This window comes from Callorhinus ursinus, unplaced genomic scaffold, assembly GCF_003265705.2.
Source record: "Callorhinus ursinus isolate GAN/ISIS: 27379988/994484 unplaced genomic scaffold, GSC_fseal_2.0 scaffold13, whole genome shotgun sequence".
Taxonomy (NCBI): domain Eukaryota; kingdom Metazoa; phylum Chordata; class Mammalia; order Carnivora; family Otariidae; genus Callorhinus; species Callorhinus ursinus.
Window position 1 is genome coordinate 48,869,115 of NW_027397075.1, and position 14,204 is coordinate 48,883,318.

The 14,204-nt window shown below is 45.5% G+C and overlaps 1 protein-coding gene across 4 annotated transcripts in view; it reads right to left on the minus strand.

Annotated features, from left to right (window-relative positions):
* The window catches only part of HHAT (hedgehog acyltransferase), a 330,834-nt gene that overhangs the window by 139,949 nt on the left and 176,681 nt on the right, over nt 1–14,204 (minus strand). For 3 of the 4 annotated variants that reach the window (XM_025877897.2, XM_025877896.2, XM_073900234.1), the window contains one exon: nt 5,109–5,144. The exons of the other annotated variant lie outside the window; for it this stretch is intronic. In XM_025877897.2, coding sequence (XP_025733682.1) covers nt 5,109–5,144 — 36 coding nt within the window. The remainder of the gene's footprint in view (nt 1–5,108; nt 5,145–14,204) is intronic. 4 annotated transcript variants of the gene reach the window in all.

The window sequence follows — 14,204 nt, forward strand, 5'->3', positions numbered from 1 at the left end:
ACTAATCATTTCGACTTTCTTGCCAAAACTAAACTAAGCTAAACTTAAACACGCTACCCTAGCCTTTAAAATGAAACAGAGCTATTTTCTTCCATAATCTCTCTTCCCAGATTGTGGACACTTTTTCCCTTTTTCCTTTGTAGGACCCCAACCAAGAGTCTTCTTCTAAGGCTATTCTTAAGTGATTTGTGATTACTGTTTCCTGAAAGTCTTTTCTTTGATTTCTGTGAGATTTGGAAGGATTGAGGTCCCTCAATTTTCCCACTGTCATCATAAAACACCAATACCAAAAATGCTCACCTTTCATCAAACTTGACAGCCCCTTCCTGCCCCCACAGCTCAGTGAAATCCCCCAACAACTTAAAAGGAAGCATGCCCCTTTTTGCAGTTGCCTAGGCTGGGAGTACAGATAGGGCTCTTGGCTTTGTGGAAATTTATGTCTTTCCAGAGAAGTCGACATTACTTCCATCAACGTCAAAGATGCAACTGATTAATTGCAGGCATGCTGCAGTTTCTCATGCCAAATGCTAAGTATTCAATGCAGCCTGACGACCCAGAGGACATGTGAAGAGCTTGTTGGAGCCAATAAATGTAGTTAATTAAAAAAAAAAAAATCAATGCCAATTTCTCCAACACCTCCTCTTTTACAAAGGGAATCTATTTTCTTCTCTTGACCAACACAGGGTGGGAAGGATTCAAGCAGCACTGCCTCCCTCTTCTGACCCTTTAGGTTCTCTCCAGTGACAAAGTCCCAGGAAAATGTCAGCGTTCTCGGGCGCAACAAACACACCACCATCACCTTTGTTTTGCTTCCCCGCTCCCCGGGCAGCTGGGCAATCACACTCTGCTTCTCTCCACCCAACTGAGACCACTTTCTCTAAGTCAAAAGGGCACTTCACACCTTCTGGTGGCTAACTACAAGTGTTTCTCCAATTAAAAAGAAAAAAAAAAATCCCCACTCAAACCACCCTCTCCACCAGCTGCCTGGCCTTTCCTTCCTTCCCTTCCCAGCTTAACTTCTTGAAAGAGTTGCTGCCATTCTGTCATCCACCCCTCACATGGCGCCCCTACCCGCTTCAACCTGGCTTTGGGGGACCATAGTGCCGGGGCAACAGTTCTCACTAAGGTGCCCATGAGAAACAGTGCTCCGTCCCCATCGGGCTAAACCTCCCAAACCGGGAGCAGAAAGGACCCCTTTTTTTTTCTTTTTTTAAAAATTTTTATGTATTTATTTGTCAGAAAGGGAGAGAGGGAAAGGGAGCACAAGCAGGGGGAGCGGCGGGCAGAGGGAGAGGGAGAAGCAGGTTCCCCGTGGAGCAGGGAGCCCGATGCAGGACTCGAGCGCAGGACCCTGGGATTATGACCTGAGCCGAAGGCAGACGCTTAACTGACTGAGCCACCCAGGCACCCCAGAAAGGACCCATTTTCTAAAGGGAGCTGCAAATAAAGGGGCAATACCCCACCCCGAAGAGATGGGAGAACTGACTGCTCCCTACAACCACCTCTCCCCCACATCTCCATCCCCCAACTCCCAAACTGGGAGGAGGGTAGAAGAAGGAACTCAGAGTCTTCGCGTCAGAGTCTTAGTTTAGGGAAAAGTGCTGTCGTGTGGGGGCAGGAGAGGGGGAAGGGAATGAAGAGACTTTGTCACAGAGACTAGGCATGCCCACAAAAAGGAGAGACTGACCCTTCATTCCCCAACTGGATACAACAACAAACATGCTGATTTGCTCTGCCCCTACCAGACCAAACGAAAGGACAACTGCAGAGAGATGTCAGGACAGAAAGAAGCCTTAACCCCCAGTTCTGCTTGCTTCACAGAACACTGACGAAGGTGACCAGTTAGAACATGTCACCAGTACCCATCCAAAAGGGCTTCCTGCCAGGACAAGGGGATCCCAGCACCAGTTACATTAGAGGCACTTAGCCGCCCCCTTTCCTTCCACCCCACCCAACATAGGAGATTTGGTTGGAGCCCAGAAGAAGGAAAGGGAGGAGGGGTCCCAGAGGCAGACCATCCCTCCTCCCCACTTCAGGTCCCTCACACCACAAGCCTGGCCAGTGATAAGCTCAGGGAAAGCCTTAAATCAAATGCCTGTGGTATTCCCAGAATATCCAAATAAGTGGCACACGATAGGCTTAATCATTATTTGTTGAATAAATGACTGAAGAGCTCCTTGTCCTTTCTGCCTCATTTTGTTCATTCACTCCAGCCACAAATATTCGCTGAAGGTTGATTCTATACAATTTAATCATGGAAAGGCGATTAAGACATGTTCCTCGCCCTCCAGAAAGTTACTAGAGAACAGAAGCAAGTACAGACTTGCATCTGTCACAAGCACTTGTAGGAACCATGGCATGGCAGCAGTACAAAGTACCAAAGACATTAACTCAAAAATCCAAACCACCCACTCAAGTATACCCTCCCAGCTTTCTCTCGTCAGTTTACATATGGAATTCTCACGTCCGCCTTTTCGGTGAACGCTGGTCTTTTATCCCTCCTGCTAAAATGCATTTACCCTTAATGTGTCAAGGGTAGTGGTTAACACACCACCATCTATGTGTGATATCCTGGAGAAAGCCAGGAAAATCCATATTCCTTGGATCTAGGGTAAGCCAAAAAGATTTCAGTGCACAGCCTTGGATGAGGCCCTGGAGAAATGTCAAGGTACGTATGGCCTTTCTTGGAACACCATGGTATGTGATGCAGCACAGCGTAAATGCTGTACGTTTAGGATAAAGGTGATGCCAGTGATGTACATTTCCCCTCAGACAGCATCTTGCCCACAGAAAGATGGTCATGCATTGTGGAGAGCCAAACTACTATACCACCTATCCAGAAATCACATGGGATTTACAGGTTGTTTATCAGCAGACTCAGAATTAGCATTTAAAGTCTCATATTTGCAGAAAGCAAATCACTCTATATAATCTCTAGTTCCCTTGTAATCACTAACTTACAGTCCTTCAGCAACCATTATTGCTTCTCACATATATTTTTGACAAGAGGTTTTTTTTTTAATGTTCATTCTTCACCGTTATTAGAAAATAATATATGCTCAATACAAAAACAAATCTAGAAAATACAGCAAAGTTGATAGAAAAAATATCATGCAAATTTTTACCAACTCTGTTAATATTCTGGTATATTTCCATTTAACCTCTGTTTGATTTAATAGCTATTTGGAATTAATATGCCCCATAAGCCAACTCTGGTAAAAATCACCAATGAACTAGGATATAAAGTGCCATCTGTAATCTCTTCCAATTATGAACAAGGTTGGAGCTGCAGGACTATAACACAACCAGTAGATTCAACTTTAAAAGCTTAAATTCAGTGGAGAGAAAATTGGTTAAGTGGGTTATTTAATAGACACATAGACCAATGGAATAGAATAGAGAGCCCAGATATGGACCCTCAACCCTATGGTCAAATAATTTTCGACAAAGCAGGAAAAAATATGCAATGGAAAAAAGACAGTCTCTTCAATAAATGGACAGCTATATATAGAAGAATGAAACTCGACCATACTCTTAGACCATACAGAAAGATAAACTCAAAATGGATGAAAGACCTCAATGTGACACAGGAATCCATCAAAATCCCAGAGGAGAACACAGGCAGTAACTTCTTTGACATCGGCCACAGCAACCTCTTTCAAGACATGTTCCCAAAGGCAAGGGAAACAAAAGCAAAAACGAACTTTTGGGACTTAATCAAGATATAAAGCTTCTGCGCAGCAAAGGAAACAGTCAACAAAACAAAGAGGCAACCCACAGAATGGGAGAAGATTTTTGCAAATGACACTACAGACAAAGGGCTGATATCCAAAATCTATAAAGAACTTCTCAAACTCAACCCCCAAAAAACAAATAATCAAGTCAAAAAATGGGCAGAAGACATGAACAGACACTTCTCCAAAGAAGACATACAAATGGCTAACAGACACATGAAAAAATGTTCATCATCATTAGCCATCAGGGAAATTCAAATCAAAACCACACTGAGATGCCATCTTACACCAGTTAGAATGGCAAAAATTGACAAGGCAAGAAACAACAAATGTTGGAGGTTGTGAAGAAAGGGGAACCCTCTTACACTGTTGGTGGGAATGCAAGTTGGTACAGCCACTTTGGAAAACAGTGTGGAGGTTCCTCAAAAATTAAAAATAGAGCTACCCTAGGGCCCAGCAATTGCACTCCTGGGTATTTACCCCAAAGACACAGATGTAGTGAAAAGAAGGGCCATATGCACCCCAATGTTCATTAGCAGCAATGTCCACAATAGTGGAAAGAGCCAAGATGCCCTTCAAAGGTGAATGAATAAAGAAGATGTGGTCCATATATTCAATGGAATATTACTCAGCCATCAGAAAGATGAATACCCACCATTTGCATCAACATGGATGGAACTGGAAAGGATTATGCGAAGTGAAATAAATCAAGAAGAGAAAGTCAATTATCATATGGTTTCACTTCTTTGTGGACCATAAGGAATAGCGTGGAGGACATTAGGAGAAGGAAGCGAAAAATGAAGGGGCAGAATCGGAGGGAGAGATGAACCATGAGAGACTATGGACTCCGAGAAACAAACTGAGGGTTCTAGAGGGGAGGGGGCGGAGGGATGCGTGAGCCTGGCGATGGGCATTAAGGAGGGCACGTACTGCATGGAGCACTGGGTGTTATACGCAAACAATGAATCATGGATCACCACATCAAAAACTAATGATGTACTGGATGGTGACTAACATAATAAAAAAAAAAAAAAAGTGGGTTGTTTAATGTATGTATGCAAGCTGGCACTCTTCACTTTTCTATTTGTCTTTCCATGAGCCCAGCACTTGGAGTAAGTTTGTCCAAGCTTTTGGGAAACAATCACTTCAGATATAAACCCCGTTAAACAGAAGTTCCTCTGATCGTTCAAAAAAGGATAATTTCATGGGCAATTCTTAGAGGCCCAAAAAACCATAGTGTTAGCAGTGGGTTTTTAGACAAGTATACAATTGCCATTATTGGTCAAGATATTTAAGAAGGATTTTATTTTCATCCCAGTCTTCCATTACAGACATGCTATTCAATGACAGCTAGGATAAAAATTATGGGCTTACCTGATTAAGAAATCATGCAGTCCAACATCAAAATACCTGTCCAAAGAAGACACAGACAAGTATGTCAGTAAAAGAAATGTACAGCAATGGTGGACTTGACCAAAAATATGAAATTTACATTCAGAGCATGGTAAATCAATCAATCACTCTCTAACAGTGGTTCTCAAAGTATGACCCCTGGAGTGGCCACAGCAGCATTACCTGGGAATTTGCTGGAAATGCAAACTCTCAGGCCCTACAGCTCAGCATACTGATGCACAAATTCTGGGGGCGGGGCCCAGCAATTAGATCTGACAAGCCCTCCAGGAGATTCTGACGCAGAACCACTGCTCTATGAAAGCAAAAGTGTCTCAGCAAGACTATGCGCTCTCTCTAGGAAAAAAAAAAAAAAAAGGCCATAAAAGTAGATTTCACCACTTTGACAACAGGTGAGTCCTTTTATAACACTGGTTATCTCAGATGTTCCCTCGCTCAAACATAAATGAAATATTTTACAAGTACAAAACCATGCTGGCCAAAGTTAAGAACAGGGGTGGGGTGGGGAAGGGTCAGCTCTGTCCTTCCATGTCCCTCCCGGCCATAGTCCCTGGAGCTTTTAACCAGAGAGCAACCCTGTCCATAGCTGGGTTGGCCCTGGGAGGGAAGGGAGGAGAGACGCTCCATGAACATGCTGGTGAGCCAGCCACTGTGCTTAGCCTCACACCGGGCAGCCAGTAAACACTGGGCAGTGGTGGACCCTTTCAGAGTTGGCTTCTCCTGCCACCACCAAACTGGCTTCATCCATATGAATGGCACTGCCTTGGTTTCTCTAATTAGCTCATTTATTTCCCCTAAACCTCTGACCACTTAGCCAGGGTCTTTCTCTCCCCTTTGGGTCTGGCTGTGAGCAAAAAGACTGGGTGGCTGGAACCACGATGTTGCTGCCCACCACGCATGACCACTACTCCTAATACCTAGATGGTGGTCATTGTGTCCCACCCAACAGACCGGCCTCCCGGGTTAGCGATCTGCCCAAGTAAAGCCTGAGTTAATTCTGTCCCTACAGACAATGAGCAACAGACACAGAAATTCACCCTACAGTGGGGCCTGACTGCCAAGGCCTTGACTGTCCCTAGCTCCCAGCATCACCCCTCCCCCGTCCCTGGAACATCCCAGCACGCCTGGCACCTCACCTCACCTGACATAGAGCAGATGATTACTGACATTAAAATAGGATTCCTTTGGGTACCTTTAAATGGCAAGCTTCCTTTATGTGCTCAAAATCTGTTTACCGGTCATGGACACAGGGTAGAAGAGAATAGAGCAACAAAGCCAAAATATAAGGTACCTCATTCCCTGTGTCACTTACCTGAAGTCATCACATGATTCAGGGAAAATGGAATTCAAGATACATAAATTCCACTTACTCATAAGTCTTCTGAAAAGAGCTCTAAAGGGAGATGTACCTGCAGGGTTAGCTGATTCGTTTCAGTTGATATTACATTGACCTGAGGAGAGGCTAAGTACTTCCTACAATCATATTTAACACAGATTTTTGAAAAAAATGAAAGACAGAAATGATCCCTCCTCTCAACCAAAACCACGGCTATATTCCTCAGCCACATAAGTAAATATTCATATGACAGATAGCAATTGCAAGTTCGCCAGGATCTGCAATACGGGAGATACAAGTATGTTTAGATTAGAACAAAGATTTCAGCTTCTTTCATTCATCCAAAACCTATTCAGCCTTTTCAATGACATGAGCCACAGAAAGCATCAGATTCTGTTGCTGGAATCATAGCATAAAGTAGACACAGAAAGGAATCACAGAGTACCACAATATGGGAGGGAGGAAGCCGACTCTGAGGGAGTAATGAGAAACCTAATTATATTCATAGAAATGATTACTTAGTATCTAGAAGGTGGCAACTACTATGTTCAGTGCACACATACACAAGCCACTGCAGTGAGGCTGGTACTGGCATCTCCATTCATGAGTGCAGGAACTAAAGCTCAGAGGGTAAGTAACTTGCAGTGCTCACAGCTAGTAAAAGACAAATCTGGGAGTCAAACTGGAATTGCCAAGTCAAGCCATGAATTGCTTGCTCTTCCCCCTAAAAAGCACAGGCTCTCACTGCCTCTCATTATTACTAATTGAAAATGACTGTTCATTTTAAGAACAGGTCCCTTTCCACCTGCCCTGATTTCTGCTTCTTCCAACGTGGCTGCCCTGCCCCAGGCAAGCCCACCTGCTCTGCTTCCCTGAGCACACCTGCCCCGCAGGTGCCGTCCGTCCCCTTGGGTCTTAGAATCAAGTCAGGCTCTGGGAAGTTATGTAACCTCTGGGCTTCAAGTTTTCCATGGGAAAATGGAGATCCCTTACTCATGGAAGGTTATGAGAATTAGGTGATATAACATAAATACAGGGCTTAGCACAGTGCTTGGTAAACCCGTGAGTACTCAATAAATAGTAATCTCCTTCCCTCCAATTTTTAAGAGTTGTTTTAATGGAAGCCCAATTCCCAATAACTCAGTAGGAGAAGGAAGCCACACAAAAAGGAAATAAAAGGTCTCACTATGCAGCCCACGAAGAGAGGGCACTGAATCCAGGACGCAGCCAGAGCCTGAGCAGTGGAGTAAAGGGTAGTACAGCTGGAAAGCTGAGGGACAGGCACAGAGCTTAGGAAACAGGCAGGAGAGCAGGAAGACCAATTATTCCAGGGAGGCCTCATAGACAGCCTTGAAGTTGCATGCGAGAGCCAGCAGGGCCTACAGGGGAGCGGGATCTGGCCACCAGGCAGGGAAGGTATCCTCCTGCCCTGGTCCTGACTGGCATCTCAGTAAGAAGGACCAGTACACAGTAGTGCGTGCCCAGCTTCACCTGTTGCCGTGGTGTCCCCTAAAGTTTAGGGCTTAAATATACAGAAGTAAGGGATTGTGTTTCAGAACATTTCTTCTTATGCAAACATGACTGGTCACGGATGGAATTTGGGGCCGGGACAATGAGGGTCTTTAAGCATCCTGTGTAAGGCAAGTTTACGATGGAGAATACTATAATGAGTTAACAGTCACTTGGAAACCAGTGGAATGGAGAAGGTCAAGGATGGGGATTAGCATCAGAAAACGTACCAGGAAAAACGTAAGGGGAAGAAAATGGAACTTCCTCACAGGTATTTACATCTTACTCCTTTGCTACGTCAGTTCATCTGTGTGGACATTCATTCACAGATACTTTGTCAGAGCCTTCTAAGTGCCGGGCATCGATCTAGCCCTGAGGATGGGGGCGGCGGGGGGTGGAGAGTAACATAACAAGGTCCTACTTCTCATGGCACTCACAGTCTAGGTGGGAGAGATGAACAATAAATAAGCACTTAGATAAAGAAGATAACATCAGAGAGCAGAGAATGCACACAAGGTGACAGGACAGAGAAGCGGGCCACACAGCCGCTCAGGGAAGTCCTCTCTGATGAGGTGACACTTGGGTTGAAATCTGTACGGTCAGAGAGGATGAGCTACGCAAAGACCAGAGGGAGAGTGTTCCGGGCAGGAGGACAGCTGGGTAGAGCCCCGAGGTGGGAAGGAATGTGGCAGGTTGGAGGAAAGGATGCAGGCCAGCAGGACCGGGACAAGACAAGGTAGACGGGGGCCGGGACTAGATCTGAGGAGGCTGTACAGAAGGAGTCCGGGCTTCATTGTAACATCGATGGGAAGCACTAAAGGGTCTTTAACAGGGGAACGGTATTTTTTTCATTTGTTTAAATTTTATTCATTTAGGGGGTGAGGGAGTGGTATGCTTTGATTTATGTATCAAAAATTACACTCTGGTTGTCCTGAAGGGAAAGGATGGGAACAGAAGCGGGCGGGGAGCCACGGTCGTCTAGCTGAGAGGTGATGGGGACTCACCCCAGGATGGAAACGCTGGAAATGAGGGCAGAGACAGGGATGGATTCAGAGAAGATTCTGTGGTTGAGTACAAAGACTTGCTCATAGACTCATGCAGGGTGGGGACGAGGAAGTGAGGGAAGGAGGAAGGGAGGGAGAGAAGGAGGGAGGGGAAAAATAATCTGCAAAAGAGCTGAGTGCCTCACATCACGCAGTTTCACACCAGGCAACCCAAAGGCTCCGCCAGGCCTCGGCTGCTTCTGGAGGCTCCACAGTAATGCTTGGTGGCCTGCATCCAGACTGAGGGGATGACGATGTTCTGTGACTGGCTCAACTTGGAGAACGGCTCACCTGCTGGAAGAACTGGAAATCGTGGCAATGGTTTGGGGGTCTTTTTAATGAATTTATTGTGGCAAAATCCACATAACACAAAACTTCCTCTTGAACCATTTTTTATGTGTACAGCTCAGTGGCATTAAGCACACTCACGCACACTGTTGCACAACCATCACCACTGTCTGTCTCCAGAACTTCTCCAACCTGCCTCACATGAAACACCGGGTTTCCTCTTGACCACAGTAAAGCTGATTTGGACTCCTTCCAAAGGGTTCAGGGGTGCCCCCTCACATAGGGCTGTGTCTTTCATTTCAAAACAGAAGCCAACCAATGCAGTCTAGAAATATTTTCTCGCTCAATTTTTCTGTGTAGATGTAAAAGGCGCCTTAAGGAAATACAGTGAAAAGGGAATATGCTTTTCTTTTCTTATTTTGGAATTGTATGCCGGGCTCTGGGCTAGGCCCTCTGGGTACTACCTCTTTTCGTCCTCCCCACCTGCCAGAGTAGATCCCTGCTTTATAAAGCCTCATGTCCTTATCCCCTATCACATAGCTAGTAAGTTGCTACATCAGGATCTAGCTCAGAGTACCAAATGCCAAAGTCTTTGCTTTTTCCCTTCGTGTGTTCAGCCACCGACTCGTTTCACAAATATTTACCATGTGCCAGGTAGTGGGAATTCAGTGATGCACAGCCCAGAACCCCTGCTTCAAGGGAAGTAGAGCCTAGTTAAGAGATGGCAGAGCCAACAAGATTCAATACAGTGCGAGTGATAACAAATGTTCTATCCCCCAAGGGACTGCAAACTCCACGATGGCAAGAACCAGAGCCAGCCACCAAGCAGATGCTCAGTAAATACATGGTGAGCAAACCGAAGTGTGAACGGTGTCTTGTAACAGGACACCGATGTCTCTGCTCTGGCACTTGGCACGGTACTGCAGAATGAAGATGCCCAAAGTGGTTACTTAATACGCCAAGTACCATATGTAAATATATAAAAATACCCACAGACAGAAATGGGGCTTCTCTCCTGAAATAAGATGCCCAGCAAACTGTAGCACATTACTTCTTAGCACCTTCTGAGAAAATCATCTCTCCTAGCTACCAGCCCACGGTAAGCCAGGACTGCCTCAAGACACATGAGAAACAGTGACCTTGCATGTATTATTCTTGGTTCCTTCCAGAAATCAAAAAATAGGAAGTCTTCTATGCATGGATGCGGTATAGAATTTTTCGTTGTCTGAATGTCAACCAGGAGCAGCACTGGGAGGCAGCTTCAGCTTGCTACATAAAAAGGCAGTTTCGAACAAGCTGCAATGTCCTACCCACGGCCGTGAACTTCCCATCACAGGGTGAGCGGGAGCATGGATTATGAGGGTGTTTAGAGAAGAGGGAACCACCGCATAGAAAGCTGGAATGGAGATCCGAGGGTCTGCCTAGCCTCAGGCTTCTGAGTCCCTGTCCTAGTCACTTTCAGGAAGCGCCTCCCAGTCCGAACGCGCCCTGGCACAGCAGAAGCTCCGACGACCCTCAGCACACTCGCAACCGCGCCTGGGCCGACGCCCCCTCAGCCGCTTACGCTTACTTAGTACCACTATGATCGCCGTGCCTGTAGAGCCTCCCAGGCCGCTGGAATTAGGCCTGTTGCGCCTGACACAGAGCTGCACGTGTGTTTACCCCCGCAGCAACCTCCGCTTTGGCAGAGGGGGTCAGCCCCACACAGCATGTCCATGGCAGAACTCGGAACAGAACCACACAGGGTTCAAGGACGTGCTCTGCCCTGCCAGGCTGCCTGCCTTGCGGGCTCCCGGTTCCTCCCAGGCTCGTCCGGGCTGTTTGGGAGCTAGGGATAAACACAGCAAGGAGTCGTGGCCAGAAGCTGCCAATGCCATCGAACTGGTGAGGTACGTTTTAGAACCACGGTTGTTACGGCTGCGTAGCAGGCCGCACGCAGGGCAGCGTTCGCGTTAAGTACCACGTTGCTCTATGTCTTCAACCTACAGTCCTCAGCGTCTCCTCTCCAGCCGTGGTCACCCGGTTAGTGGGCCACCAAAGTTTAGCCCTCCCATTCCCGCCTGCGAAGTGTGAAAACGGACTTAGTTGGAAGTAAAAACCAACAAAATGACTAGGAGAATAAAGTTTATCGCCAGACTCTAGAAGCCCTGATCACTTCTGGCTGGGCTACCTCACTTCATTTCAGAGAATGGAAAAGACCTTCAAGTCTGTCTGCACTGACCTCCTTCCTCACTTGACAGACTAGGAAATGGGATAAAAAAGATGAGGTAATCTGAAACACCTCTACCACCAGCAGCAGAGCTGTGGCAAGCAGTCCCTGAGACCCTATTTCATCATTCGACGTGTCCCCACACAGCCTCCTCCCAGTCTCAATTGGTACATTTTCGGAGAATGCCCCAGACTGGCAACAGGCTTCCTGACGACATCACATAGTAAGTGGCACCACGTTATACCATGTCCATCTCCCTCTGCAGACGTCACATGAAGGCAGAGCCTGCAGGATGCCTCTTGCAGGGGCTCCCTCTCCCTTACACTCCTTCCACTGTCTGGGCCTGTCTGGACCTGACCCGCATATCAATTTGAGATTCAGAGCCTGCTGACAGTCAAGAATAAAAGGTGATGCTGGGGGTTATCTACAGTAGCCAAATTATAGAAACAGGCCAAGTGTCCATCCATCGACTCATGAATGCATAAGGAAGATGTGGTGTGTATGTATGTATGTATGTATGTGTGTGTGTGTGTGTGTGTGTGTGTGTATATATATATATATATACGATGAAATATCACTCAGCCATAAAAAATAATGAAATCTTGCCATTTGCAACAACATGGATGGATCTAGAGTATTATGTGAAATGAAATAAATCGGTCAGAGAAAATAAACACTATATGATTTCACTTATGTGGAATTTAAGAAACAAAACAAATGAGCAAAAGGTGGGGGGGGCGGAGGGAAGAGAGAGAGAAGCAAACCAAGAAACAGATTCTTAAGTATGGAGAACAAACCGGTGGTTACCAGAGGGGAGGTGGGTGGGGGCTGGGGGAAATAGGTGATGGGCATTGAGGGCATTTGCTGTGATGAGCACCGGGTGTTGTATGGAAATGTTAAATCACTGTATTGTACATCTGAAACTAATACTACACTTTATGTTAACTAACTGGAATTTGAACAAAAACGTTTTTAAAAAACTGATGCTGGGGGATCAGGGAAAAGTGAACTTAGGCCAGTAAGACCCCAGTTGGCAGTCAAAGCACATTTGGTAAAATACCAAAGTCTGATGGGAAAGTAGAAAGTAAGAACTGCAGCCCATGAAGACAAATTCTAAAAGGCAAACAGTAAAAACAAACAAACAAACAAACAAAAAACAGTGCTGAGTTTTCACAGGACATGTTCTTCACTGCATCAGATAAGTATGTGTGCCATCGGATTATTAGGGAGCAAATTCTGGGAAAACAGCCCAAAAGCCTGGACATCTGGGCATTTCACAATGTCGGAGAAAGAAAAAGAGAGAAGGTACCAGTTCTGGGCATAAAGAGCTCAGGAGTGAAGAGCTTTACAGTAGAAACCACATCTCCCAAGATGTGGAATTAGAAATTCAAGGTCTGAGCTCCGGCTATCTCACTTAATAATATCTGACCATGGGCAGAAAAATCACCACTCCACGTCTCGGTGTTTATAACCGTGGCACAGAGATAATACCCATGGCACAAAAAGGAACAAATATAGGGGGAACAAGTGGCTCATAAACCTTCTACAAATGTTCAAGATTATTTTCTTTCCTCCTCAGACTTTATGAAGTTCCTAAAGGCTCTTCTCCAAACTGCATTAATGCCATATGCATTCATTCATCCAGCAAATATTTATTGAGCACCTTCTAGATGTCAGACACTGCAAGAGATGCCTGGGATACAACAGTGAACAAGACAGCTAAGTTCCTATCCTCGTGTATATTCCAGAAACACTCCTTTGTCTGATAGGTGATTTGAAAATGTTTTCTCAGTCTGTAGCTTGTCTTTTTATTTTCTTAAAAGTATCTTTTGGGGGTGCCTGGGTGGCTCAGTCGTTAAGCGTCTGCCTTTGGCTCAGGTCATGATCCCAGGGTCCTGGAATCGAGTCCCGCATCGGGCTCCCTGCTCAGCGGGAAGCCTGCTTCTCCCTCTCCCTCTCCCACTCCCCCTGCTGTGTTCCTGCTCTCGGTCTCTGTCAAATAAATAAAATCTTAAAAAAAAAAAAAAGTATCTTTTGAAGTACAAAAGTTTTGAATTTTTAAAATTCCATTCATCAATTTTTTTTCAATTGCAGATTGTGTGTTTGGTATCATTATGTAAAACATCTTCGCCTAACTCATGGTCCTAAAGATTTTTTTCTCTATTTTTTTTGGCTTTTATATTTAAGTCTTTAATCTATTTTAATCTATTTTAAGTTAATTTTTGTGCACACTGTGAGGTAAGAGTGTTAAGTTCATCTTGCTTTTCATCTCTTCATGTAAAAATGTCTCCTGTACATATCTGGCAATGTGGAGGTCATCGGCAGCTTTGACAAGTGCGGTCTCATCGAGTGGTGGAAATGGAAGCCAGAGCAGAGTGAGTGAGTGAAAAGGACAGGAAGCAGAGACAGTGGGATATAAGTAACTCTTATGATCAGTTTGGTTCTGAAGAGGAGGGGTAAGAGTAGTAGCTGCAAGTGAGGCCAATGAGGTTGTTTCTCGTTTATCTGAGGGGGGATTTTCCACTGCGACAGGTGATGGGTGCAAATGCCAGCAGATTTAGTGGAGGCAAGAATTTTAACAGAATACGAGGCAAAGCTATCATGAGAGAAAAGTGGATAGCGCTTAGGCTGCTCCCACTGGAAGCCAACTGGCAGCGACCCCCACAGAACATCAC